The sequence below is a fragment of the Chelonus insularis genome, unplaced genomic scaffold, assembly GCF_013357705.1.
Source record: "Chelonus insularis isolate UGA/USDA-ARS -01 unplaced genomic scaffold, ASM1335770v1 contig_317_pilon, whole genome shotgun sequence".
Classification (NCBI taxonomy): domain Eukaryota; kingdom Metazoa; phylum Arthropoda; class Insecta; order Hymenoptera; family Braconidae; genus Chelonus; species Chelonus insularis.
Genome location: NW_023276487.1, coordinates 133,351 through 161,345, shown reverse-complemented (window position 1 = coordinate 161,345; position 27,995 = coordinate 133,351). Strand labels below are relative to the sequence as shown.

The 27,995-nt window shown below is 27.9% G+C and overlaps 3 protein-coding genes across 4 annotated transcripts; 2 read left to right on the top strand and 1 right to left on the bottom strand.

Moving 5' to 3' along the window:
- Positions 1-94: 94 nt before the first annotated feature.
- Positions 95-25,079, top strand: Cad87A (cadherin-87A). The gene is made up of 17 exons (XM_035080873.1): positions 95-510; positions 9,190-9,242; positions 9,906-10,123; positions 13,944-14,201; positions 15,340-15,474; positions 15,600-15,792; positions 16,178-16,488; positions 16,576-16,731; positions 16,889-17,239; positions 17,645-18,089; positions 18,183-19,201; positions 19,572-20,189; positions 20,258-21,226; positions 21,314-21,625; positions 21,699-21,925; positions 22,193-22,412; positions 22,507-25,079. The coding sequence occupies exons 1-17, from the start codon at positions 482-484 to the stop codon at positions 22,621-22,623; spliced, it is 5,631 nt and encodes a 1,876-aa protein (XP_034936764.1). The 5' UTR covers positions 95-481; the 3' UTR covers positions 22,624-25,079.
- On the top strand, positions 6,239-7,045 carry LOC118065531 (uncharacterized). The gene has a single exon (NM_001414604.1). The coding sequence runs from the start codon at positions 6,299-6,301 to the stop codon at positions 6,914-6,916; it is 618 nt and encodes a 205-aa protein (NP_001401533.1). The 5' UTR covers positions 6,239-6,298; the 3' UTR covers positions 6,917-7,045.
- On the bottom strand, positions 24,860-27,353 carry Rpp21 (ribonuclease P protein subunit Rpp21). Of its 2 annotated transcripts, XM_035080876.1 has the most exons (7): positions 27,061-27,353; positions 26,827-26,990; positions 26,208-26,735; positions 26,041-26,102; positions 25,873-25,964; positions 25,527-25,790; positions 24,860-24,973 (listed from the first exon to the last, which is right to left on the bottom strand). In XM_035080876.1, exons 3-7 carry the CDS (start codon positions 26,209-26,211, stop codon positions 24,964-24,966), a joined length of 432 nt encoding a protein of 143 aa, XP_034936767.1. In that variant the 5' UTR covers positions 26,212-26,735; positions 26,827-26,990; positions 27,061-27,353; the 3' UTR covers positions 24,860-24,963. The 2 variants fall into 2 exon arrangements, with proteins under 2 accessions (XP_034936767.1, XP_034936766.1); XM_035080875.1 differs by lacking the exons at positions 24,860-24,973; positions 25,527-25,790; positions 25,873-25,964; positions 26,041-26,102 and having other exon boundaries at positions 26,429-26,735.
- Between the last annotated feature and the right edge of the window lie 642 nt (positions 27,354-27,995).

The following is a 27,995-nucleotide window of genomic DNA, read 5'->3' as shown; positions in this document are numbered from 1 at the left end:
CTATATGAAATGGAGGGGATATTGTAGTTACACCAGCTAACACCAGATGGCGATACCACTTTAACTTGTCGTTTCAAGTAAAAGCTATTCCAGTTTTTCTACAGGTGAACATGGCCTGTAAAATCTTTCCTCCGAGAATGTTGACGGTATTTTATTAATTCCGTCACCAATTCGGCAAATTTTAACGTGAAAAAATTTATTAACGTGATCAAAACTTTTCGAGTGAAAGTCAATCGCATTTTTACATCATTTATAATTAGAAAGTAAAATTTTCAGACTCCGAAAGGACCGAAGACGCTAAGAATCAGTCTCGTGGTGCAATAAACAAATTGTTACGTTTAATTTTAATATTCATTCAAGATTGTTTGTTATTTTTATACATTCTAATAAACAAAAGTTGATTAAAGTAAACTCTAAAATTAAGTGATAATGAAATGAACAAATTAATTTAGTCTCGTGAGAAAATAGAGAAAGAGAAAAAATGTCTGGGATATCATCTGGATTTGTTTTGTAAGTATTTACTTACTGAATATATTAAATAATTAATACAGTTATCGGTTTACAGAAAGTCTTTAAAGTTATTTTAACCTATAACAATTTTATTTTGATAATTAATCAAAAAGAAAGAGGAAGTGTTTGATTATTCTTAAACTTGTCTAGTTGTTATTGGTAATGGAATGTACTCAAGCATGTCTTTCCCTAATAGGTAGACAAATGCAATTCCCGTTATTCAGATATGACTGAATTACTAACTGGATATTGTCTCTGATCCACGAACATGTTACACAAGTTAAGGTCGTCGACAATCTCCAGTAAAAGTAATCTTCGTTATGTAGAATATTAATTATTTACTGTCTGAGTCATCTATTCATTCAGCATACAAGTGGTTTGAAAAAAGTTATGGAAGGTTTTTTTTTCAAAGTTCAAAAATGTGTGAGGACACTAATATAATTAATGAATGAATCTTCTTAATATTTTAACTAAATTAAAAAAAAAAGTTTCGACACATCGTAATGAGAATATTTTTCATTGTTACGCTCTTTTTCTCATTGTGTGTAATTACTCAACCAAGTTTCTACTCTAAGATTATATGATTGCTGGACTAGTATTTCGTGTTGTGGGAAAATTTTCTCAAGCGGATGAAAATGAGAAAGATTTTTTTTTTTGATCTTGTTAAGTCCGAAAAATGAACAAATGCATCATTAAAATGTCTTTTAGACTTCCGTACAATAATAAATGACAATAAAAACTAAAAATAAACTAAAGTTATCATTTATTCTCATAATAATATTCTGGTATATTAAATAATAATTGAAATAAATTAACAAATAGCATCACTATTATGAGTAATTTTTTACTCATTAACTACCTAATAAGCTCAAAATTGATGAAGCTAATTTAAATGTCCCAGAGCTAATAATAAATAACATAAATATTTGCAATTATCCAGACTAACTGATGAAGAACATAAATTTCATTTTTGCCTCTAGACTATATACCTATTGTGATTAAAATATATGGATATACAATAAACACTTGAATGAATATGAACATATTTGTGAAAATATGCTGTACCACTTGATGCGGTGCACTGCTAAATTCCATAGTTGCTATTCCATTACATAATCACATACTAGATTATTTTGACAAGGGTATCAATAGATAGGAATCTAATTCCAAAGCGGCTCTATTCAATACCTATAAAACTTTGACAATCACTGAATTGTCCAAGTTAAATGACAAAAAATGATAGAATCTTTCTATGCGAATGAATAAGCAATTAAAAATATAACGTTATCACCATTTATCATGTTGTTCATGTATGCATAATACACTATCTGATGCTTTCATCCATTAGTTTGTATTGTTCCTTGATTTCGACAGGAAATATCTGTTGCTTGATTGTCACTATGAATAATTATAATCTTCGCTTCATTTATATACATGAGTGAAAATGTATTTTTTTTCTAATCAAATGCAGTCATGTTGGATGTGATGATAAATTTTAGATTATTATTTCAAGAGGCATTTGATAGCTCACGTATTTTAAATTTAGTCCTTTTTATTGTGGTCCTCTTTAATTAATTGGTGGAAATATTGATGGAAGAAATTGATTACCAGAAATGTTGGTAGAAGTGATTGCTTTTATCAGTTATTGAATTAATGAATCACGAGAAATGGTTAAACCTTTTGAACGATTCTTGTTTTTATGAATCTAATCGAAGATATATCAGTGCATAACCGATTCATATTTGATATTGGTTTGGATATCTATCATTTTTTGGTGACTATTGGAATTATGAATGTGGTCGAGAAAAGTAACTTTTTATTCAATTTATTGCAAAAACTTGATGAAATGTAGCTTTTTGAAGTAAAAAATTGTTTTAATTTCGATTTTTTATTATTAACATTCATTGTAAAATCACTGTTTACAAAATATTATTATTGATTGTTGAAAATTATTAGAAATTGAACTAAATAAAAGAATTCAGGTTTGAGTGCTTTTTTTATCCATTAATATGATAACTCAATTTTTCAATATATTGAATCGATTAACTAAACTTAATCAGTTTAAAAAAAAAAAAATAAAAATTGACTGAACAAAAGCACTTATTCATTTTTACATGGTTTTTAGTATTTATTCCTATTTTGCAAAGCCTCTTACAACCTTTTAGCTTTAAAAATATGAAATAAATATGAAACTAATACTATCTATAGACTTGGATCAAAAAATTTAGTCCTTTTTTTGTTGGTCAAGTACTGTTTTTGGTCTGATCGTTCACTATTTCTACTAAAAGCAGATTTTTCATATTAGACAAAAAACAGACTTTATTTTTTGACCCGAGATATGTTCAATGTCTAATTTTTTTTATTGTATTTCAAGATAAAAACTATGCAAAATGAGCTTTCAACTCAACATTGTGAGGACACTTTTTCAAGCAATTTTAACTCAAATAACTACATTTTACTACATCATTACACTTGTAAAAAAATCTAAATTAAATATTCTTCTTTCATGAAATATTCTGTTCTTCCTTTCTCTTCTATTTAATCAATTTTTCTCTCAACATTTCATCATATGTATCAATTGTCTCTCAAATAGTATCAATTCTTCACGCCATATTTTCTCTGATATAAATATATACAGCTTGTGCAAAAGTCGAGTTCTTTATAGTCTATTCATGTCGAATTCTCGAAAACATATCTGTACACACATTCTTTGCAGATGGTGCATTGTATATTATCTTCTTGCAACACAGCATGCGTCATTCATTTTGCATTTGCTACACTTTTTCCCACAATTCATACGCATTATATTATCATCCGGGTTTTTGTATATTTCAGTGCACTTTAAAATATGAATTAAAGTCCTAACTTGGTCTTTACTTGCACACTTGGCTACGTATGCAGTCACGAAATCCTTTCTCTCCTCATCCCTACTATCCAAGTTATCGCATCTTGAGTGTACAAACTTTATTCTTTTTTACCACAAATTTGCATGACTTAGCATTTTTATTTTTTCTGAGCTTTTAATCTTTTCATCGTTGTTATTTTAAATCCTTTCGTGTTATTTTTTATTCCATATTTCATGTATTTTTTGTTCCTAGAAAAAATCCATTTTAAGTTAGAAAAAAGTGCTTTCTCAGAAATTTTTTGATTGGAACAAGGGGTAATTTTAAATTTAATTAAAGGGTCGGCTTTTTTTTTTAGAATGAAGGAATCGATAAATGCGTATTTACGGATTAATAGAAAACAGCGTGATTTGTTTGCGACGGTATATTCACTTCATGGTAGAAAGGAAATGAGTTTACATCAAAATCCAAAGATGAATTCCATTTCCGATGTTTCGACTGAATCAGTGATCGTATTTCAATCAACTTTGATTTCGATTTATGTATGTCACATAATTTTGTATTTTTTTATTCAATAAATCTTATTTCCGTTGTGTAAAAGGGATTTATATTATGACGAAAATATATGAGTTTTAGATTAAAAATATCAATAACTTATAGATTTGCAAAAAAATAAATTGAATGATAAATAAATTCATAGAGGGTTTTCATATTTTTGTTTTAGATTTTTTTTTATAACTTTAATTCATTTTTCTTTCAATATCTCTATTTAATCTTTAGAAAAAATAAAATTATTTTCTAGAAGAAAAAGCATTTTTAATTATTTACTGTATAAAAACAATATTAATCCAAAGAAAATTGTATTAGCTTAAGCTCATACGGATTTATACACACCAAGGACCGTATTATCTACATACTAAGAATGATTTTACTGTTTGCATATGCTTCTTCTCAGAGAAAAAAATTTTTTTTTTCATGAAAAAAATGAAAAATAAAACAATTTTCTGCCCGTTAGTTAACAGAAGTAAAAAGCTGTTTCATAAAAAGACACGAATCCTTTTCAATTAAAAAATATATCAATTTTTTTTTTATTGTATTTATTTTATATTTATTTATATTGTATATTTCTATTCAAGTATATGAAACAATCGTTTGACTTTTGTTCAATAAGACCATTCATACACGACAAATAAAAGCTTTCAGCTTGTAAAAAGCTTTTTATCCGTATAAATATCTAGAAACACATGGCAATTGAAAAGTTTCACTAAAGCAAAAATACTGTAATGTAAAAGTCAAAAACTTAAATCACAATTTAAAAATATGTTAAATATTTTTCTATGATTTTTTATCATCTTAGTGATATTTTCTTTTAATTACAATTATTTGAAACGATATCACTGCATGTAAAAATACTATTAAATTTTGTAGTCACTTTTTACACAATTCAAGATGTGTTAAATTCTAGAATTTATTTATGGAAATTTCATACTGAACACACTTTATGTGAGTTATTTTAACACAGTTTAACAATCGAAATTTACATTGATCTATCATATATATATGTAAGCTTTGTATTAAGCTATCATATTTTTCAACTCAAATTAGTTTTAAAAAACCGATTATTTCAATAATTAATTTAATTAAACAGTTACTAATTTTTCGGATGACAAAAATAATTCTCGAAACTTTTAGAAAAGCTACAAAATTCATTGAAGTAATGAAACAAAGAGGAAAAAGGGAGTTCAAAAGTAAAAAGTATTGATATTGCAGCTGAAAGTGATATTCTCGAACAATAACTCTACTTATCGTTTAAGTCCGTATATACTATGTAGTAGACTTAACTAGTAATAGAGCCTTCTGACTTAATCGAGAACGTGACTAGATATTCAAAAGAGCGGTGAGTTGTGTCTGTAGACAGCAGTCCTAAGATAAATGAATAACTGAGTAGTACTTTGGCAGACTTTTTACCTCTATGCATAAAAAATTTACTATTCACATTTATTTCATTAATTAACTTTTCATTACTTAAGACAAGAATTAATTGATAATTACCATATGTTCTAGAAAAAAAAATATATGTCAAGTAAAATAAGTTACATTTTATCAAATTTCTATTCTATTTGAAACCATGACGTCAAAAGAATTAAATTAAATTTTCACAAATTATTAGCTACATTTTTTATTAAGTGACATCTGCAATTCTAATGCCTTTTTTTTTTTTAAAACTAAAATTGACATTTAAATTATAAGACATGATGGTTAGAGGAAGTTTTTTTTAATTTAATCTATTTTAATTATAATGATAAAAATAATGTATTTAATGATTATTACATTAAATCTATTTTATTTATAATCAAAAGAATTTATTTACTTTTAAATATTGATAAAAGAATTCTTATTATCTCTGAATTAAACTTGATAAAATATCTAAGTCTAATACCAAGAGAAATCAATAATACTTGGGATTTGGAATTCAGCTTGGTGATGCTGTGAAACCGATCAACCATACCCACCCTACCTACCTTTGCTCTTGGTACTCGATCAATTAAGCTGACTACAAAAGGGTTAATTTTGTAAAGAGTTTGTTTCGAACTTAATGAAAAAATACCCGAGTATTGTAGAAATTTTTCAGGTATTTTCTAGCTTAATTGAGAGCTTGGTGAACGAAAATTCTGACTAGAATAAATTATAGTGATTACTTACCCGAAAACAATCAAAATGAAATAATTTTAACAAAAAATTATTACTAATTGTTGAAAAAGCTTTCGAGATGAGAAAAATGTTATTCTATATTCTATCCAAGCTAAAAGTTTTTTTACCATACAATTTTATTTTGTTATGTATTAGTACTTTGTTGTTCATTGTTTTTAGCATTATAGTATTTTTGAAATTGTTTATCTTATTAATAGTAACGATAACGATTATTTTTTATCTTTATCAAAACAATGATGAAACTTAATCTAAATATATCAGAATCCACTATTTCATTAATTTATTGGGTCCTAATCTTCCTATTTCTCTCCATCAAAGCAACAACAATAATAAGCTCCTATCCAAGTATAGGTACAATGTATAGTCGTGTCTCAAGTCAGTACAATTTCCATCCGACGTATTTTGAAATTTATGACAGATCTACAGAACATAACTGTGACCGATTAATTATTGTTCATCCCTTCGACTGGTACATCTGGGCTTGTAATGGTTATGTTTACGTGTTAAACACATTATTGGAGTACGATTGTCCTGGTAATTCATACCCAGCAGTGATTATTGATGCCAATGTTGTAAAAAGCAATCATCTTCAAGTTTCTTGTATCATAACAGATTGTCAGACTATATTGAATGAATATAAATTTAGTAAACAAAAAAGAATCAATTTTAATATTGAAGATATTGTTGATAAAAATAAAAAATTAACATTGATAGAGGTATTAAATTATTTGTTTGAGAAATATATTACTATTAAAGATGATGACAAGATATTAGATTCTGATATTAAAGTTGTTCATCCTTTTTCAAGGAGGGATTTAGAATCATTGAAAGCTATTCTTGCACAAGGGTAAAAAAACATAACAATCAGAGTGAAATTGTACTACAAAAATTCCAAAAATTTCCATAATAAATTGAGAAAGCCGTTTATTGTAAAAGTTTATAATCAATTTTTGCTAAAAAATTTTTAGATTAAAAAACACTGTTGATTTTACGACATGTTATTTCTCAATCAATAACTAGATAAATATTTTACTCAAACATTGATTGGAAAAAATTTCGACGAAAATTGATTTCGATAAAAATGATTGCAACTTTATGTTTGCTGTTAATAAAATATGGTTGAATAAATATAAATATAACGAAAAATATTTTTCTACTTTTAAAAAATAACAAGAAAAAAAAATTAAATCCTTTACTATCTATTTAATTTACAATGGATTTAATCTTCTCATAATATTTATGTAGCTGCATTTAATAAATAATTGTCTATTAAAAAAAATTGATAACACTAAACACATTCCCATTTTTATTATGATCCATTATAATTCTTTATTTTTATAGCTCATAAGTTTATTTTGACCTATAAGATCCTTGAAACGATCATTAAAATGTTTTCTTCATACGAAAACATTTTTCAAACTATGTTGCAATGATTAAATACTTCTTCAAGCACGTTGGAAAAGTTATGAAAATTCTCTAGTACATATATTACACGAGATTTACACATCGATAAAGCATGTATTTCAGTAACTTATCAAATGGTAGCTATTCAAGAAGTATTCCCAGGCAAAGTTGTGATCAAAATAAAAGAAACTTAAATTTGTGTGGTGCTTAAATATCGCTGCCAGCAAAATATACTGAGTAAGTTTTCAAGGATTTTCCAGGATTTTGCGAGCAGTGATTTGTACTTCTTTTCTGGGTTAAAAGAACATTTAAAAGGCGTAGATTTGACAGTGATAACGATGTTGGAGAAACTATAGATGAGGTTTAAATTATCGCGTTTAAAATCTATGGAAGGAAGAAAAAAAATTATCAGTAGAAAAAAAACCAACCCAGATAAACCAAATAATGAACCTTTTCAAGCTCATTTTAGATAACAGCTTTCTTGTTGTTGAATATCTTTGAAACAAAATGAAGTAATAAATGAAAAAAATTATTGATTAATTATGTAATTATTAGCAATTCACTTTATAAAGCTTCATTAAGTTTAACTTGAAGAACTATGTTACAAATTTTAATTGAATATAGCCCCATGTCACAAAGGAAATCATGCATAACATGTTAGCAGAAGTTTCATTTCCGTCATCTAAGTGGTTTTGACATGAAAATTACAAATGCAAACAATTCTTTTTATAATACACTGCAGTTACGTTATTTAATTTATCATTTAATAATATTATCACAGCAAATACTCCAAACAATGAATAAATATTAAGTAATAAACATCTCGTTTTCAAGCTATTATTCAAGCATAAAATTAACTAAAATATGACTGGAGTGTGCTCTAGTTAGATAATGGCATTCACATTGTAACCTGAGAAATAACTACGGTTGAATAATACATAAATGAAACTTCGGTATAAATGATTTCGCTTAAGTTTGCTACTGAGAAAAGCAATTATCATTAGGGAAAGTGTCTGAAGAAAATAATCTTACACTACAATTCCGGTTTTTAAAAAGTATTTATCTCAAGTTTCAGAATAAAGTGTTTTATTAATAAAAGCAGAAAAAATTGTTGATAAAAATTTCATAAAAGTTTCTTCATTTTTCTTCTGTTTTTATAAGTTAATAAAGTTTATTTTTATCTATTTATTTTAATTCTAAAAAATTTTTTACTCATTATTGTTGTTAATAAGTTGAGATGTCAGAAAGAATAGTAGAAAGGATAATAATTATCATAGTCTTGAAAAGTAAAATAGTAAATTTAACAGTGCAAATATAAAAACGTTTATCTAATCTTTTCTCGAGTGTCTTTTCACAAGACTTTATGTGAATGAAAGATACACAAATAAAAAAAAAGTGAAGTAGGAATCAACTCAGTGAATGTAGGATATCCTCGATAAGGGTTTCACAGATTTTATATCGCTTACACTTTTTAGATTTATTTTCAAATAATACTTGATCATATTCTATTCAATTGCGTTTGAAACTATCCACCTATAAATTCCATATACAAGTAATATGTAAGAAAATATCAACATTGACTCATTTTATTTTTTTTTTTGCTGCTAAATTGAAGCAAAAAAATATGTAAAGTAAAAAATAAAATAAAACGTTAAAATAATTTTTAAGAAACTATTAGCATAGAAAATTTATTAATTTTAATTTTTTTTTTCAATTTCAGATATATCGTAAAAGGATTTTTAATTTCGACATTTTTCACTGGCGTTAGTACAGGTAAGCATTAAATAATTCTCTCTTGAAGAAGATTCTCATTGAAAATTCTTTCCTAAGTTACTTTCATTCAAGATGTGGTTATTACCGTAAATTCTACAATCATTAATTTTTTATTTGAAGTTTTAATTAAAATCTATATATTTTTTTCAACTTTTATAGAGTATGAAATTGTACAATTTGTCACTTTAATATGACGTGACCTAGAAATTATTGTTTTAGAGAAAAAATTTTCTTAATTAATCCATCATTCGAATTTTTATATGCAAACTTTCATTCAATTTTAAATAATAAAATAAATTAAAAAATCAAATAATTTAATTAACGTCAATATAAAATAATAAAAAAAACTGCATTTTTCTGCATCCATTACGAAAATTATTTCAATTATCGAATTAATATAAAAAAATTCGACTTTATCGTAGGGAATTATCAATTTTTTTAATTAAATAATTTAATTTTTTTTTCTGTAAAAAAAATTATTCAAATATTTTTATTCATTGTTCGAACTATCAAATTAAGAGATAATATACTATATATCGATTAAATGGTCGTTCAAATTAAAAATATCGATAAAAATGATAAAACTGAATGACGATTAATCATTAAATGAATTAAACTATGTAAACTTTCGTAATTTTTTAATCAAATAATTTTCTGTTTCAGCGAATAACAATGTAAACGTGCCACCTGAATTTGTTGCTGGTGGTATCATAGAAGTGTTAACCTTGCCTGAATCAACTCCGGTGGGCAAAGAGGTGTTTACGTTAAAAGGTCATGATCCTGAAAATTCTGAGGTTAAATATGGAATCCAGTTGACCGATAAATTTACTGTAGATCCAAAGACTGGAGTTATAACCTTGGCAAAACCGTTAGACCGCGAGGTAAATTAAAACACTCACCTCTTTGAAATATTGTTTTAATTCACAACTCATTCACATTAGTTGAAGCTTTCTACAATTCTACATACACGGGTGTGGTAATTCCACCACTCTGTATCAAATTAAACGTCTGTCTGCTTGGGCTTATACTAGTGATAAATCTCAAATACTCTGGCATATTTGAATACGTTTTTCACTTGTATCTATCCAATTTATCATCAAGTGCAATAGGTTACATATCATTTACTTTACGTCTTCGTGAAGCTCCCAAGTAATAAGCAAAAAGCCAAGCAAAGTCAATGCACTTAAAGTAATTTGTTCCGGTAGGAGCAAAAACTTTTAGAAAGCTTTTGAAAGTAGAAAAAAAAAAGAAGCTTTCTGACTGATTGATCAACTCTGTAAAGCTGACGTGAGCTATCTGTCACATGTATATTATTCTTTGGTAGCTAGTAGCTTATCATGGAGCTAAATAACAAGAAAAAAATCTCTATCCACCAGACAACCACTTAAAATCAATAATTTACTTTGTGGTTGTTTTGGACTCTACGTTGGAAGCTGTACACTATTCTCTACTTATTTTCTCGTATATTTTCTCCTGAAAGAGTGGAAATACCAGCTCCTATAACTTTCAGCAATTTTACTTTTATTTACGATTATGGATATTACAAAAGAAGTCGTTTAAGATACAATAATAATATTTTTGATAGACTTGACTCTTTGAACAGGGAAAAAAGGTCTCAAGGTGGAAATTAAGTACGCAAAAGTCATTTTGTAAGACTCTGGGGTAATTAAATTAATGAATATTTGTCTGATGTCTTTATAATTTTAAAAATAACGGAATCCATTTTACAAAAGTTGGGTGTTGGAGTTAAATAAATTGTTTGAATAATCAGAAAAAACGTTCTAGTAAATTGATATATACATATTTTTTCAAGTTCAACTTTTTTACTTTTCGTTAAATACAAAGTAATATAGAATATTTTTAATCATTTAATTAATATCCTGTTTCAGAAATAAATGTTTTAATTAATATCAATATTGAATCATACAATACATGAAAAGATTAAGCATTTGATTCAAATACAACAAAATCAATATGATCAAATCAATACAACATAATCAAAGAAAATGAATAAAAAGTTAATTGCTCAACGAATCTCTGAATATTATTAAGTTGATCACTCAGTTGTTAAAAATCTATTGTTTGATTATTCATTGTCAAATGTAAAATGTTTTTTCGACAAAAATTGCAATCGAAATTTTGAATTATAAATCAATGAAAAGTGAAACGTGATTTTAATTTGATGCATGAAACAATTGTGGTTTTATTATATACAATAAAAATGATATTTTCCTCAAGTTTTTATAATTAATCCGTGTTCAGAATAATTCGTAGCTAAAACCACATTTATTTGTGGTTAACTTTAGTTCTTTTTATTATTTCATTTTTATATTATTTGGTGTTAGAAATGAAAACGTGTCGTGTAACAAATAATAAATTGTCACAATGCCAAAACCACAACACAGAAATCGTCCGAGCGATATTGAACAATAGTTTGAAGAACATATTCATGTAATATGATACAAAATAATAAAAATTTTTATGAATAATACATACTCGACCTCTTGCATTTTATATAAAAAATAAAAAACATTTTATTCGAAATTATTTTATGCATTACATTTTCAAAGTTAAAATTTTATATTAGTTTTTTGTCTTTTAAAATGATAAAAGAACAAAAAGCTTTTCATTACTTTAAAAAATGCTCATTTAATTAAATGTCGAAAAAATCGTTTAAATTCAGTTACTTTTCTTTTTTTCAATTGATTTGATAAAACTATTCGTTTAACAATATATAATTAACATGATAAATGAAAGAAGTTCTGAAAAATCTCTGAAACAATGAATTTAAATTAAATTGTATTACAGACAGATAAAACGAGTTCATTACATATTCTCATTGCAACCAACACTCACCAAAATGTTGTAATTCTTTTCACTGTAAAGTATAATAGACAAGAAGAATAAATTTTTCACATAGATGTAAAAATATACACAACTGTGCAGAATCACAATAAAAGTTATCTCAAAAAAAAAATAAAAAATCGCATATTGTTCAAAATTCGTTTGATAAATTTAATAATTATTTTTTTCATTTAATTAAATCGAATTTAACATCTCTCATGCTTTGTGACCTCGCTATTCAATTAAACTTTAGTTGTTACTTTTTTATTGATAAAAATAGTATTTCTGAAACAAATAAAAATTACCAGAGCAAATAAATTTGTTATATAAACTTATCCAATAAGTTTTTAAAAAGTTCTAAATCAAAAAGAATTCTCTAAAAGCCTCTATTTATAACAAGAATTTTTTTCATTGTACTCGAATATAATCAGTCTAATTTACAATTTCCGTTTATTTATCTTCTTGTTTGTCTCTAATCTCAAATTCTCTTGACTCGGTACCAATGAAACTAAACTTTTATCATGAAAAAGGTGGATACATGAACGTAATAGGATATAATATCATTAGAACTCGATATCTGGAAACGAAGCAATAAGCAAAAAAAAGAAAAACGGCAAAGTTAACGTGGGTGAAGCCCGGAAAATCAGCTAGTATTCAGACGTTGTTGGAATATAAATCAATATTATAAATGAATAATACCTGCAGTACTATTATGATAAAATAACCATTCATCATTGAATAAAATAATAACAAAAAAAAAGTTTCCAGAAAATATAATTGTAATTATATATACATGAGATTCGATATAAAATTAAAGCAAATTGATTTTCATATAAATGAAGTGAATGATCATCCTAGAATCAATAGAATACTTTGGATTTTTCCATCTTTGACTATGCGTTTAATGAAGAAATCATCAGAAACTCGTGAAAAGTCAAGTACTTAATTATTCATCGTGAAAGTTAAAAGACCGACTCAATTTTATATAAATTGAAGAATAATTTTTGAACTGAATAAAATTTATCTTTTCTGATATAAAAGTCTAGAAAATTTATAATAATTTTGTTGAATTATATTAATTTATTCGATCAATAAAACTTAAAAGTTCTAGACATTAAAGAATTCATCAATACTAAAGTAGTAAATTATTTTCATAATTTAGTTAAAATGAGAATAATCTACTTACAAATTAATTTAATTATACTCAATTTACATTATTCAGGGTAAAAAATTATATTAATTTCATTTCAATTCATTGTTGATTTATTGATAAATTTTAAATTCCATACATTATTATTTATGTTCATTCGAATAAAACATTCGTTGAAGCTCGAACCAAAGTTAAATTGAAAGGCTAAAGTAATCCAAGTTAACTGTACCTGATGTAATCAGATTATCATTGAATTTTTTCAGCATAGGGATATCACCAAAATCTGACTAAACTTTTATTCATATTGTATTTAATTAAATCTTTTTTTCTATCTCATGGTTTTTTAATTCAACTGAAAAAAAGGTTCGCCAATTTAGTGTTTCATAGTTGTAAGAGTGGGCAAGTATTTACCCAAATTAAGTGAATAGTTTGTTTCATTAAGTCAACAAACGTGGTTCAAATCACAGTAAATTGATAAACATAAATAATGTTAGCTAAGCTAATAAACGTACTCCTGAACAATAAAATTTATTCAAATATATTAAAATTTAGCTTTTCAACAAGTTTATTCTTGTAAATAATATTTTTTTTAAATTAAATGTAAAATAATAATTCCTAAAATTTGTATTTCCTAAGAGAAATATTATTTATATCAATTGTGGCATTTTGTCGTTCACTAACTAATTAAAATGATGATTTAATTTCAGGAAAACGACTCATTTAAATTTCGCGTAACTCTAGAAGATCGTGTTCTGGAAGGTCAACAACCTAATACAGTTGGAATAGATGTCAACGTTGTTGTGCTGGATGTCAACGACAATCCACCAAAATTCCAAGGCACTCCTTATGAAGCTACAGCTAGTGAAGATACTCCAATTGGTACGACCATTTTATCTGAGATTAAAGTTACTGATCCTGATTCAATTAGTGAAAACATCGAGGTATCTTGCGTACCTAAGCTCCAGGTAAATGAAATCTACCTTCACTTAAATACTATTTTCAATTTAATTTTTTTGTCCTTTTTTTTTTTATCATGAGCAATTTGAACAAGTGGATTTTAAAGCACGCACATTGAATGGAATATAATAAAGGCTAATTAGCAGGAAAATTCACTTAGAGAAATTCACAAAGCTGACCTTTTTTTCATTATTATTATATCAGAGAATCTGAGGATGATAGAGTTAAATTTAGTGAAGTAATTCAATTAATTGTTGCATAATTTGAATTGTTTCTGTAGCTAACAAAGACGATATTGCTTTCCTTTAAAAAATAAACGAACAAGATAATGTTATTGATTAGAACTTTAACAAAAGGAAGATCACATTGTCACGTTGATTAATGTTTATCAGCATATTCTTTTTATTCCTTCTCTGATACCGAACATGAATCTTATTCATGTTGCCTATTATTATACTGTCATCATATATCTCTGTAAAAATATATAGTAGGTAAAAAATTTCAAACATCAATAATAAGAATAAAATTTTTTTAAGTATAACATATTGCTTTACAAATGAACAAAAGTATAATTTAGATACAGAGAAAAAATAGAGAAACTTTCCCTCAATATAAATTTTAGAAAAAACGTGTTCAAATTTTAGAGCAACTTTTTATAAAGTATGGGCTCTTGATTTAAAGCCTTCATAACTTTTTCATTCTTTAACATCTCTGATAATTTCTTAAACTCACAGGTTTTGAGAATGTAAATAAAATGGAGTAAAATGCAATAAAAAAAAAAATATTTACTCTTTTCATCCGAAACAAAGTAATCCATCTTAAAGACTTTAACTAGACAAACGAACAGTTTATTGATTTTTCTGGAGCTATTTGTTCTTGGAATTTTCATTATCGGTTTATGTACAATTAAAAGTAAATAAAAACAATTAAAAAATTCTCATACTCCATTGAAACAATTTAATTGATGGGAAATATTATTTTGTAATGTTAAATTATCAGCAAATTGAGATTTTTAAAAGTTAAATCCATCGTCAATAAATAGAGCAATAATTATCTGGATTAAAAGACTATAAAATACTAAAAGAATAATATCCTTTTATGCTTTTCTTTTATCGATGAGAATTTCAAACCAAAATTTCATTATAGTTTCCCGACGCTTGCACTAAATTTGGTATTGTCGACATAGAGAAGAGCGTTAATACGTACATTGGTGGCTTAGTGGTACGGGAGCAACTTGATTATAAGCAAAGACCCTTCTATCAATTACTATTACGAGCCAGCGTGAGTAAATATTTGAATTAAATAAGTGGCTTTAATCAAAATATAATTATAGTGTGTAGAAATTTACAGCCAATAATATCCATTGATTTATTATTACTTATTATTGCTTGTTATTTTTTATATAGGATGGGACAAATAATGAAACTACTGGGGTGGAGATTAAAATAACGGATGTACAGAATAGTCCTCCTGAATTTTTAAACTCTCTCACGGGAATAGTTAATGAAAATGCTACTGTTGGAACGCTTGTAATGACTGTCAAAGCACGTGATGGTGATCGTGGTATTCCCAGGAAAGTTATCTACGAATTGGTGACAAGTAAATGTTTTTTTTTATTTCATAAATTTTTTTTACATCTAGATCTCATTCAAAAGTTTTTTTTCATTACATCATAGTTCAATTTTAATCTGTCATAAAAAAAAATAACTCAAGATTTTATAAATTAATCTCATAAAAGTTTGTAAATTTTTCATAGTATAATTCTTCTAATTGATTTATTTATTCAAAAATATTCATAAATGTAGTAAATCTGTTTATTAATTTTCCTTTTAATCGTTATTGGAAACTCGACAATATTGCAATTAAAACAATCCATAGGATCTCAGAAAACATTCCGATTTAAAATTTTTTATTGATAGAAAAACCTCTTTAGTGAGCAATAAAATTTTAATTAGGGTTTTTAACTTCCTCATTCATTTCACAGATCCTTTTGAGTATTTTTTGCTGGATCCAAAGTCTGGCGAATTGAGAACAGCCAAACCTTTGGACAGAGAAGCTCTTGAAAATTCTACAGGCGTATTAAATCTGAAGATAAAAGCTCGTGAGTTGGTTGATGGTGTACCAGGCAATGATGAAACTACAGTTTCAATAGCTGAAGCCACTATTACCATCAAAGACGTCAACGATGAGGCTCCAATGTTTAATAAGCGAGAATACAGCGTAGAAATACCCGAAAATGTTCCTGATGGTATGCCATTACCTCATCTAGATATGACTGTCAAGGATCCTGATCTGGTATAAATCTTTTAGTATTTATTTTAAAATTAAATTTAAACAAAATATTACTTTCTTATACATTTGCTATTCAATTTGACCTTTCAGGATCTTGGATCGGAGTTCAATTTAAAATTATCTGACATTTCGGGAGCTTTTATGATAGAACCAGAGCATGCAAGTGGTAGTACATCCGTAACGATCCGTGTGTCAAACGTGTCACTGGATTATGAAAATCCTAACCAGAGGAAATTTATTCTATTGGTAAGGTGGATTAAAATTAATCGATATTCCAATTTACCTCTACTTATATTTGAAGAGATATTGAAGCTGGTATTAGAGAGGCGTCTGCAAGATAATGAAAGAATAATATTTGATTTAAAATTGCGAAAAAGTATTTAATATTTACTTTCCTAACTAGGTAATTGCTGAAGAAGATAAAACTGTTGACAAGTTTAAGTCCACTGCTACTGTAACTGTCGCAATAAAAGACATGAATGATAACGCTCCTTCATTTAGTAGCGCAACTTACACCGCTCTAGTGTCAGAAACAGCCGCACCTGGAACTAATGTTGCCACTATTAAAGCTAGTGATAGAGATAGTGGGTCGTTTGGAACAGCGGGAATCGTCTATCAATTATTAGGTCAAGGTGATGAGCAATTTCTGGTGGATAAGAAAAATGGCACGATCACTGTTGCACCTTGTTCAACACCTGGTACATTCCCATGTCTGGATTTCGAAGAGCAAGCGGATTATTTTTTGAACTATAAAGTAAAGAAAATATTTTATCTTTTATACAAGTAAACGTTTCAAGAGACTCTTTTAAAAATTCTTTTAAATTAAAAAAAAGAATTTACCTCATCTATAATACAATAATTTGACTGAAAAAACATTCCATATTTTATGAAATTTTTATTGCTAGCATATATTTTTTTTTATTTAACATTTAAAATTTTCAACGGTTTAAAAGAGAGAGAATTAACAGTCCACTTAAATTAACATGAATATTTTGTTTAATACGATGATTTAAAATATTAAAATAAAAATTTGCAATTTAAATTATTTAACGTAAAAAAGAATTTTAATTTGGAATAAATTATTTTGCCGATATTGGTATCCTTTACTCTAATTTGAAAATATTTTTAATAATTTATAAATAATTCATAAATTCAATAGGCAACTGATGATAACGGGAATGGCCAAACTACTACAGTTTCACTACGAATTTCGCTAGCAGATGCTAACGATAATCCACCACAATTTCTCCAAGATGAATATCGAGCAGTGGTCGATGAGGGGGCTGATAAATTTGACCCGGAATTGAAAGTTCATGCTCGAGATCGTGATAAAATTTCGAAAATTACGTATTCAATAATAGACGGAAATGAGATGAATTTCTTTAATATTGACTCAAATACCGGCGAAATTCAAATATCCTCACATGGACCGGTTGATTTGACAAATTTTACGCAAAACTGGATTGCTCTGACAGTTGAAGCGAATGATGGATTATTTTCTGATACAGCTATTGTGAATATAACGATTAGAGATGTCAATAATAATGCACCGGCGTTTCCTCAAGATGTTTATACTGCAAGTGTTCCGGAAATTGCATCGCCAGGTAAATCGATTTATTTTCTAAAATAAAGTTGTCTCAATCTATTTCATTAAACAATAAACATATATTTTTATTACTTTTATTTCTACTCTACAGGAACGGTCGTTGAAGAAATGGTAGCTACTGATAGTGATAGTGGAATAAATGCGAAACTGAAATATCGAATTCAAAAAGGTGCTTTCGATGATTTTGTAATCGATGAAACTACCGGGGTAGTGACAATATCGGGTAAACTCGACTATGATACTAGAAATTCTTATCATATTGAAGTTATTGCACTCGACAGTGGTACTCCCAGTTTAACAGGAACGGCGACATTGATGATTAAAGTAGAAAATAATAATAACAAATCGCCGTACTTTGAACAAACAAATCAGCGTGCAGAAGTAACGGAAGACTCACCAGTTGGAACGGTATTCACAACCTTGAAGGCCAAAGATCCTGACAGTACAACTCAAGATGCATTAAGATACTCTATCACAGAACCAATTACGGCTATTGATAAAGATGGTCAGTTAGTTACGGGTAATGAAACTTCTTTTAAAGAATACTTCGCTGTCGATCCGAAGACTGGTCAAGTATCAGTGGTCAGACCACTGAACCGCGACGTTGCTGCAACTGTCAGTCTTAACGTTGTTGTAACAGATACATCAGCTAAATTACTGCAGCAAGGTATGGGCACACTTGTGGTAACTATTATTGATGTGAATCGAATGGCTCCAAAGTTTACCAAACCCTGGACTCTTGAAAACCCAAAATACGTGATCGAAATGCAAGAAGAACAGCCAACTGGTGCAATTGTTGGTGCATTCACAGCAACTGATGCTGATAGTAATATTGCTGCATATGCAATAGAACCTCCTAGCTCTTATTTCAATATTGACAATACTACAGGGATCGTCAGAACTAGTCAAATTATCGATTATGAAGAAACTAAACAATTAGAATTTACTGTGGTTGTTTATGACTCAGGTTTTCCTCAACTTTCTGCCTCTGCCAAAGTAACTGTTAATATCATCAACGTAAATGATCAGGATCCAAAGTTCGAAAAAAAATCTTATAAAGTATCCATTAAAGAAAACTCTCCACCTGGGACTCATGTCACTGTTGTCAAGGTAAGTGATCATTAACCTGTATTAGGTACTGTTATCTTGGATGTATGTAAGAATGTCCACGTGGATTATGTATCTCTTTAATTTTCATACAATAAGAAAATTTATCATTTTTTGAAAGTCTGCACAAATTTAAATGCATTAGAAAAAAATTCATTTAATATTTTAAAAGTTATTTCGATTTTTTATTTGTTTGAAAATTAATGGATATTTGACATATGCTAATGTCTCTTGGACATTGATTATAATTTTAAAATTGAAAGAAATTAATTAATAACCTGTTAAATACTCTATAAATAAATTAACTGATAATTTATTCATGTATTTATTAAATAAAAGGACAGTAATGAACTTGTTTCTTTAATCATTCTAGGCAATCGATGGCGATGAGGGGGTTTTTGGAGAAGTCACTTACAGCTTGATTGGCGAACACGCTTCTGACTTTAATATAGGACATGATACTGGTGAGATAACAGTAGGAAGCGCCACTGTTTTAGACAGGGAAATGACACCTGACATAGTGATAACTGTTATGGCAAGTGATCGTGCTCCAGTAAATTCTCGAAGATCCACGACTGTTAAAGTTAACATTAATCTTGAAGACGTTAATGACAATAAGCCCATATTTACTCAGCACAGTTACCGAGCATCAGTTGCGGAGAATTTATCTGTTAATCCGCCGGCTACGATCCTTCAAGTTCATGCGGAAGATGATGATGAAGGCTTAAATGGCGATGTTTGGTATTCAATAATTAGTGGAAATGATGATGGATCTTTTACATTAAATTCAGAAACAGGATTTTTGTATCCGGCAATGGCATTGAGTGGGCGTGCTGGAAGTTATCGAATTGAAATTGAAGCTCGTGATGGTGCTGGTCAGGGTCCACATTTTGATCGTGCTTACGTGGATATTCGAGTTATTCCAGTTAATCAACATAAACCGGAATTTGTTATGCCAGAATTACCGAATGCAACGGTTGAAGTACCAGAGGTAATTGATTCAAAAATTCATTCATCCATTTAATTTCATGTAATTTCTTACTTTATTTAAACTTGCAGAATGCAGGAGTTCCAAATTATCTTGTTATGACAGTAAGAGCAGCCGATAACGATCCAGGTGAAAATGGCCGTATTAGTTATCACCTAAAAGTCGGTAATAAAAACGTCCAAGAGAATGAAGAGTTTTCGATAAATTCAGAAACAGGAGAACTACGCTCGAAAATTATTCTTGATCGCGAAATTAAGAATAAATTCGAGCTAGTTCTTGTTGCATCTGATCATGGTAATCCAACATCTTACGAAACTCTCCGACTTTTAACAATTCTCTTGGTCGATACGAATGATAATATTCCGCAATTTACGGATGATTATATTTTTAATATCCCTGAAAATCGTCAAAAAGATTACGTAGTTGGACAGGTGATAGCTGAAGATAAAGACGAAGGAAACCATGCAAAAGTTTATTACTATATAGAGTCAGGAAATGAAGATCTATCTTTCTACATTGATAAATCAGATGGAACTATTTATACTAATAAATCATTTGATCGTGAAACAAGAGATAAATATCTCGTATCCATCCTTGCTGCTAATGATCCAGATTTGTATATTAGCCCTCTACCAGATACTGCAAAAGCATTTGCAAATAATCCAGATTATGGTCATGTGAATGTAACCATAAATATTCTAGATGAGAATGATAGTCCGCCAGAATTCGAACGAACTGATTATTATGCTGGTATTAATTCTATGGCAAATATAAATGATTTTGTTGTCAAGGTTACAGCATCAGATCAAGACTTTGGTGATAATGGTACACTTTATTACTACGTTGCTAGTGCAAATCTTTATAAATATGGCTCAGAAAAGCTGTCAGGCTCCATTGTTCCTAGTCCTTTTAATGTTAGTCAAGATGGGAAAGTAGTAACAAGTGGATATATGGCAGAATATAATCAAGACAGATTTGTTGTGGAAGTAATTGCTAAAGAGAAAGCTAGTCCTGAACGATATGCTACCGCTCGAGTTCATGTAAGATATTTGATTCTGTTAACTAATTTATATACACATATGAAAATTGGGTCTGTAATTCATCGTACAAATTTCTTACTTTTTTAGGTTTGGGTATTTGAACCAGCGCAATTAATTCGTGTAATTTTATCTCGACCTCCCGAGGAGGTAAATCATCAACGTGATGAAATTATTGCTGAATTATCCAATGCTACACACAGTCGTGTTGTAGTTGATGATATTAGATATCATGTAGACTCTGCAGGTCATATTCGTCGAGAGTGGTGTGATATGTATCTACACGTAGTGGATCCTGCAACTCAAATTATTTCTCCAGTACCTCAAGTTTTGAAAGCAATCGATGAAAAGTACGATGTTTTAAAAGATTATTATGTTGGATTTGCCATTGAAAATGTCGTAGTAAGTGTATAAATTTTCTACTTAGTTCTCTTGAAATAGCAAAATATTTTATTTACTTTTCTTACTCAAATAGCCGGCTTATGTTGGAGTTCAAGAGGAATCTTTTGATCCAGCTTTAGCTGCTTTAATTGCAATGCTAGTGGTTTTACTTGTTGGAGCTGTAACGGTGACTGTTGTTTGTTGTTGTTTACGACATTGGGTTATAACAGTACCAAATGATATTAGAAAGAAGGACGGTTTGATAAAAAAACAAATTTTGGATGAGCTCAATACTACAGAAAATCCTCTTTGGATAGAACAGTAAGTTTTTATTTTGTTGAATAAATTGAATCACATACTATATAAAAAATAGTAATCATTGATGAAGAAATCCAAGAACAGACATTCAAACATTTTTTTAGATTATGAAAATTTAAACGGTGAGATGAAAAAAATGTTCAATAATATCTCTAAAATTTTGAATTAAAATCCTTTTTTGTTTTTTAATGACCAAAAAAATACCATCCTCTTTAAGGATTTAAAATATCTCTGGCAATCGAGTTAATATTCAAATAATGATCATTTCAGAAAACTGAAACTGTACGAAGAACAAGAATTAACAATGCAGGTCTTCAGCGAACCGGAAGGAGGTTTAATGACCGAGAGACGTGGGAGTGTCAGTGGAATGAGTGTGGGTATGGGTGATACGTCTCAGGATAATACTTATGCTACTATTCAACATCCGGCCCAAAACAATAGGCATCGTTCCACTACTCCAGACTATACAACACTGCCAGGAAATCATAGTGTACATACATTTTCATATTTTATTTCTTTACAAACAATCCCTTATTTTTAACATTGATTCATGAAGCTCTAATTTAAATCATTTGATTTTTTAGTTCTATGAATCCGCAATGGGCTTTCAAGGCTCAACATTCCAACCGTCAACGACAGTTGTACCTCAGCTGACTCTGGATCGTGATGGTCAACCACAGTTCATTTCAGGGCTCATTTAAACATCAACATTACCATCATAGAGATCATTCATTTTCTTCATTTCATACATTTAATTTTTCTCTGAAATATTTTGTGTGCTGCACAAATCTCTTTTTTATTACATGTGTATAAACTGAAACGATTGAAGAATGAAAATATAAAACTGACAATATTCTTAGTAAAAAGTATTACGGACGACCTAAAAGATAAAGGTAGCACTTAATTTAACATTTAATTATATATTTTTATATAGTAATTTTTTACTGATTTTACATATTCATATCAAAATTTTTTACTAATACAACAAAGCCATTCTTAGAGTCTTCAAATTACTCACTAAGTTACTGTGCGTATTATTTCAATAATAAATATATTCATGTAATTACCAACATACTTATAATTTATTATTTAAATAATACAAGCTAAAAATATTATTTTAGAGTTACTATAAATATTAATTAAGTTACAATATCATTACACAGCACTTAAACTTCTTGATAAAGTCGCCAAACGAAACTTGAAGGCCTAATTTTAAATATTAATTAGTGAATGGCAATTAAGTAACTTTTTTGTCTAGAGTTCATTTGAATGTAGAATCAAATTTAATTATAGCAACGAATTGTTTAAATAGTTTGTCATATTATAGGATTATGTTGATATTAGATATTTTCGATTAATACTCTATTATAAATTTTATTCAATTCAATATTTAATAGGACATAATTTAATCAGAGATCAAATCATCAATGTCATCAGAAATTAACAGAAATCTTATATGAAAATGTCCATGACAATAACTGGATTATATAATTGAGTGTGATGTAATTTTTTTAATTGCTGCCAAGTAATCTTCATGATATACGAATATTGAAGATATAATTTTTGTTGGCTAACCATCCTGTTTATATCTTCCTCTGTATTCATACAAAATCAACTAGAATCATCATCGTCATGTAATCCATTACTTCATGAATAATCATAAGACTTGAAGTTCATAATAGACATAAATAATTTTTAAACAAACGGTAATAATAACAATAATAATATTAATGAGTAAAAGTAATATTAATATTGTATCTGCTGTATCTACGTAATATGTTGCCAATCTAATATTTAATATGAAACTCTAATTACTTTATATACTAAAGATTATATATAATTAATTACGTTAACTGTAGCAGAAAATGTGGTATGTGCATTTAGACATGATGAGAATAATTTTCGTCTTAGTAAAATTATAGCAAATATGTAGATAGATCCGTCCAGCCCAAAATTTGATTTCTTAGGACATACTTATTTTACTGAATTTTAGTAAAATTTTTATAATAATATTTTATGATTAAGTACTTTTTAATAATTTCTTAAATGTATATAATTTATTTATCGTAAAAGATAATCAAAATAAGAATTCTACTATTTTAAATTCTATTGAATGGTAATAGTAGTATGTAAAAATACAACTGAATATGTATTTTAAAGTAAATTGGCTGATTATAAATATTTCTACTATTAACCACAACGTTTTTAAGCTGTGTCTGGTTGAATTTTTGTACACTGAAATTTTGTATTGCTGGTTGAGAGAATGTTGCGTAAATTAACCAGTGAATGAATATATACTCCAGTAAATGAACATTTTCATGAAGAACTTAACAGTACATAGATGAATTTTATGCAAATTTAATATTAATTTGCTATGATGTATTATAATAATTTTACTCGTATTCTGAATATTTATTTTATTGTTTATTATTTCTATCATTGACAGACAGTTATTTAATGGTACGAACGATTTAATTGTGTTCAATTAATTTTTCTCTACCACGAGTCTTCATGTGTTAACAAAAAGAAAAATAATATAAACATGTCAATTAATGAAACTCCAAATACTCTAGAAAAATTATTTCTAGGGTAATCACGTAAATACTATGCCAGTCAAAAAAAAACATTATCAAATTTTGACATTTTAAACAGTTAACATGATCTCTGTATTTTCATTTTTATATATTATTTATCATGTGTATATAAAATTCAAATTTTGAGAAAAATATTTCTTAGATTTAAAATTTTGAAGAAATTTCTAGTGATGAAATATTAAATAACTCAAATTTTATCTAGGCAAAATTTTATTTATTATTTAATATCTAAGAAAACTCTAAAATATTCGTTGTTAATCTAGTGTGATTAGATTGCTTTCAAGTAGTAAATTAGTGACAATTTTAAAAGATTTTATTAACAATTGTGATTGATTGTTACTTGTTCTATTTGAAAATTTAACTAGAAAAATGACAAAAATTGTATAAAACTTATTTGTTAAAGGATTTCGTTGAATGGCTGGAGAATCTCGTGGGCATTGGGCGGACTTAATCATATCTAAAAAAAAAATCAAATTAATTGATAACTATTTGCCAAAATCTGTTAAACGTGAAATAATTTATAGAAATACATATAGTAGAAATAAATTTATTTCCTCTGACAATAATATTTATTTAACTAGCTTATTATTAGATATTTGAGATATTTTATAATTAAACATAAAAATTAGGTTTAAATATTAAGCATTTTAATTTTTAATTGTTATGTTAGTTGTTTCTATTTACTTAGACATTTTCTTCTATACAACATATAAAATTTAGGTATTTGATGAAAAAGTTAAGCCAACGATAAAGGCAATTAACTAAAATTGGATGTTTATTAATGTATATGTTACTTGTGTAAAAGATGTAAAACCGTGATAATTATTTATTATTTGTTTAAAAAATTTATTGTAATATTGTAACATATTTTATGTATACAATTATTATAAAAGTAACCATACTAATAATTAGTATCTTTGTTATAATTTTCCACACAAAAATGGAAAAACAAAAAAATTATATATCTAAGCAACATAATAAAATACATTTAATCAAATAAATAATCTTAACTTTTGGACACTTGTGTAGAATTTGTGTTTTTGGCTTTTTTTTCTGATGGATCTGGATCTTTTAAAATCTTAACCACAGACTCTGGGCATTCCAGCCATAATTTATATTCTTTTTTATTTACAATTCGCTTTGATGTTTTGCAGAGAAGACAAGTTATTTTTATAGATTTTATTGGCTTTGTCATTAATCGTACTCTTGCTGTTTCTCCAGCTACTAATGGAGATTGGCAGCTTTTACACATAGTTCGCTTTATATCAGGTTCTCTAAAAAATAAATATATTGAATTTTTTATATGATACATTTTAATAGATTGAAACAAATTGTAAATACGATAAGCAATATTACATTTTTGAAACTGTTTTTTTAGCGCAATTTATCATCGCATTTCCATAGAAAGAAGATGCTACTGGATCAATTTTAGCCATAATTTGACTCGCCTTTAAATCATTTGAAAAATAATTAATAATTAAACATTAAATTATTATTTATTTATAATAAACATTAATATTTTACCTGATATAAGAAGTTCATTCGTTCGAAAACTGGCTTTCCACGAAAATTACAAGATTTTTGGCCTGTAAAAAGATATTACAAATATTATTATTATTAATTTACTTCAATAATCTTTTCAAATCGTATTTTTAATTATTATAAATTTAAATTGTTATAAAACAACTCACTCATCTTGAAAATTATTTTAAAGAAAAATAATTCTTTATGTAAAATGTAAGGTTATGTTATAGTTTTCAAAACATTGATCATGTGTTTCGGAGCAGATATGTATATGCATAAACTAAGGTTCATTTTTCTTTAACGCTGAAAGCTAAATATACATATTTTATTTATGTAGAAAACTTTTTTTTACATTAATCTATGAATAATTGATCAACACACATTTATGTTCATATGAAAAATTGGATGTATTGGCACTTAACGAAATTCATACAAAAAACATTTAGTAATTAGAGTAATAATAAGGAGAAAAAATAGGTTCTTGAGGAATTACACGTGCAGGAGTTTGAAGTGTTTCGTCTGTATGAGTTCCATCGTTAGTAGGATTCCCTGGACTAGTTATAGATTGATTACAAATAGAAGAATTATTTTCTTCGTCCTCATCTTCATACTGGTCAATACTATTCGATTGTAAAGTGATATTAAAATTCTCAATTTCTTGTGGTAAATCGTCATCTACTGGATGTATTTCAGATCTGAATAAGTTAAAAGTATAGTCTTTAATTTTATCATTTCTTTAAGGAATGTATTTATGAGTAAAACAGATATTCTTCTCGAATAACTTACTCAAGTCCACTCGGCGGGCGAGTAAATCCATATTCAGAATATAATAATTTAATATCATCTATTCCTTGTTCTAAATTCTCAGAAATCATTCTGCAATCTTGCAAAAATTTATCCATATCATCAAGATATTTAGGTATATTTTTACTATCTTCATTCAATTCATTCTACTTGAATAAGGAGTAATAAGGATTAAAATAGATTACTTTGATCAACAAAAATATAACTAATCATTACCTGAACTAAGGCGATTCGAGATTTGATGTATTTCAAACAAATTTTAGTTTCTTCACTGTTTTTTTCAGATCCATTTAACAACACGTGAGGAGACTCCCATATTTTTAATAATTTTTTAAGTTTATTATCAATTTTTTGTGCTGTGTGTTTATGATGACTGAAGAAATTTTCCATAATTATTGACGAGCTACTTGAAATTGAAAAAAATAGCAGAGACTTTTGTTGACACTTGCAAGGCCGTTATTTTTGAGGGTGGGCCGAAATCAAAAAGTTTTCTGAAGTTGACTTTACGCGCTCACGTGGTGCGGTGAAGGGTCGAAGCTCGATGTCAACTAAAATTGAGTAGGTAACAGAGAAATCGTTCATAAATAATAATCGTATTTATTAAATCGTATTTATTAAATCGGATTTATGCTCGGATTATGAAATTGAGGATGTCACTAGAAAGAGGGGGACGAGACGGTCTCAAAACACTGGCTATCGACTGTATTTGGTTGGTAAAATCAAGAGATATACCCGAAAATCTGCAAAACATAAAAATATGCATAACTTCTATGCTAATGATGCTACGACCTTGATCGAGGGCTCATATGAAAGATCTGGACCTAAGTGAGAAATTGGATCCCCCCTATAGGATATCCCCGTCAAAAATGCCGTATCTCGCTTAGTTTTCGAGTTATGAGCGTTTAAAGGTTTTTCTATGCTCCGCTGCAGCATAGCTTTGTTTTTCGCCTATAACTCACGATCTATAAGAGGTACATGGACCGCAAGCATATCGATAGATTCCTGAGAGCAAGAGCTTTCCAATGCAATGGTCAAAAGAAGGATCCAACCATAATTAATGCAATAATTATAGCCATTTCCGGTTTCACCTCCATTTCTAGTTCTAAGGTCGTTGAAAGAAGTTGTTATTAAAGGTTGAATTTCAGAGCACC

Bases quoted from the DNA above. Each gene is read 5' to 3' on its own strand.
- LOC118065531 (NM_001414604.1), top strand. From the start codon at position 6,299: ATGATGAAACTTAATCTAAATATATCAGAATCCACTATTTCATTAATT.
- Rpp21 (XM_035080875.1), bottom strand. From the start codon at position 27,234: ATGGAAAATTTCTTCAGTCATCATAAACACACAGCACAAAAAATTGAT. The intron at 26,991-27,060 runs GTAATGATTAGT...TTATTCAAGTAG, and splicing joins CTCGAATCGCCTTAGTTCAG to AATGAATTGAATGAAGATAG. The intron at 26,736-26,826 runs GTAAGTTATTCG...TAACTTATTCAG, and splicing joins CGCCCGCCGAGTGGACTTGA to ATCTGAAATACATCCAGTAG.
- Cad87A (XM_035080873.1), top strand. From the start codon at position 482: ATGTCTGGGATATCATCTGGATTTGTTTT. The intron at 16,489-16,575 runs GTATAAATCTTT...TTGACCTTTCAG, and splicing joins CTGTCAAGGATCCTGATCTG to GATCTTGGATCGGAGTTCAA. The intron at 22,413-22,506 runs GTACATACATTT...TTGATTTTTTAG, and splicing joins CACTGCCAGGAAATCATAGT to TTCTATGAATCCGCAATGGG.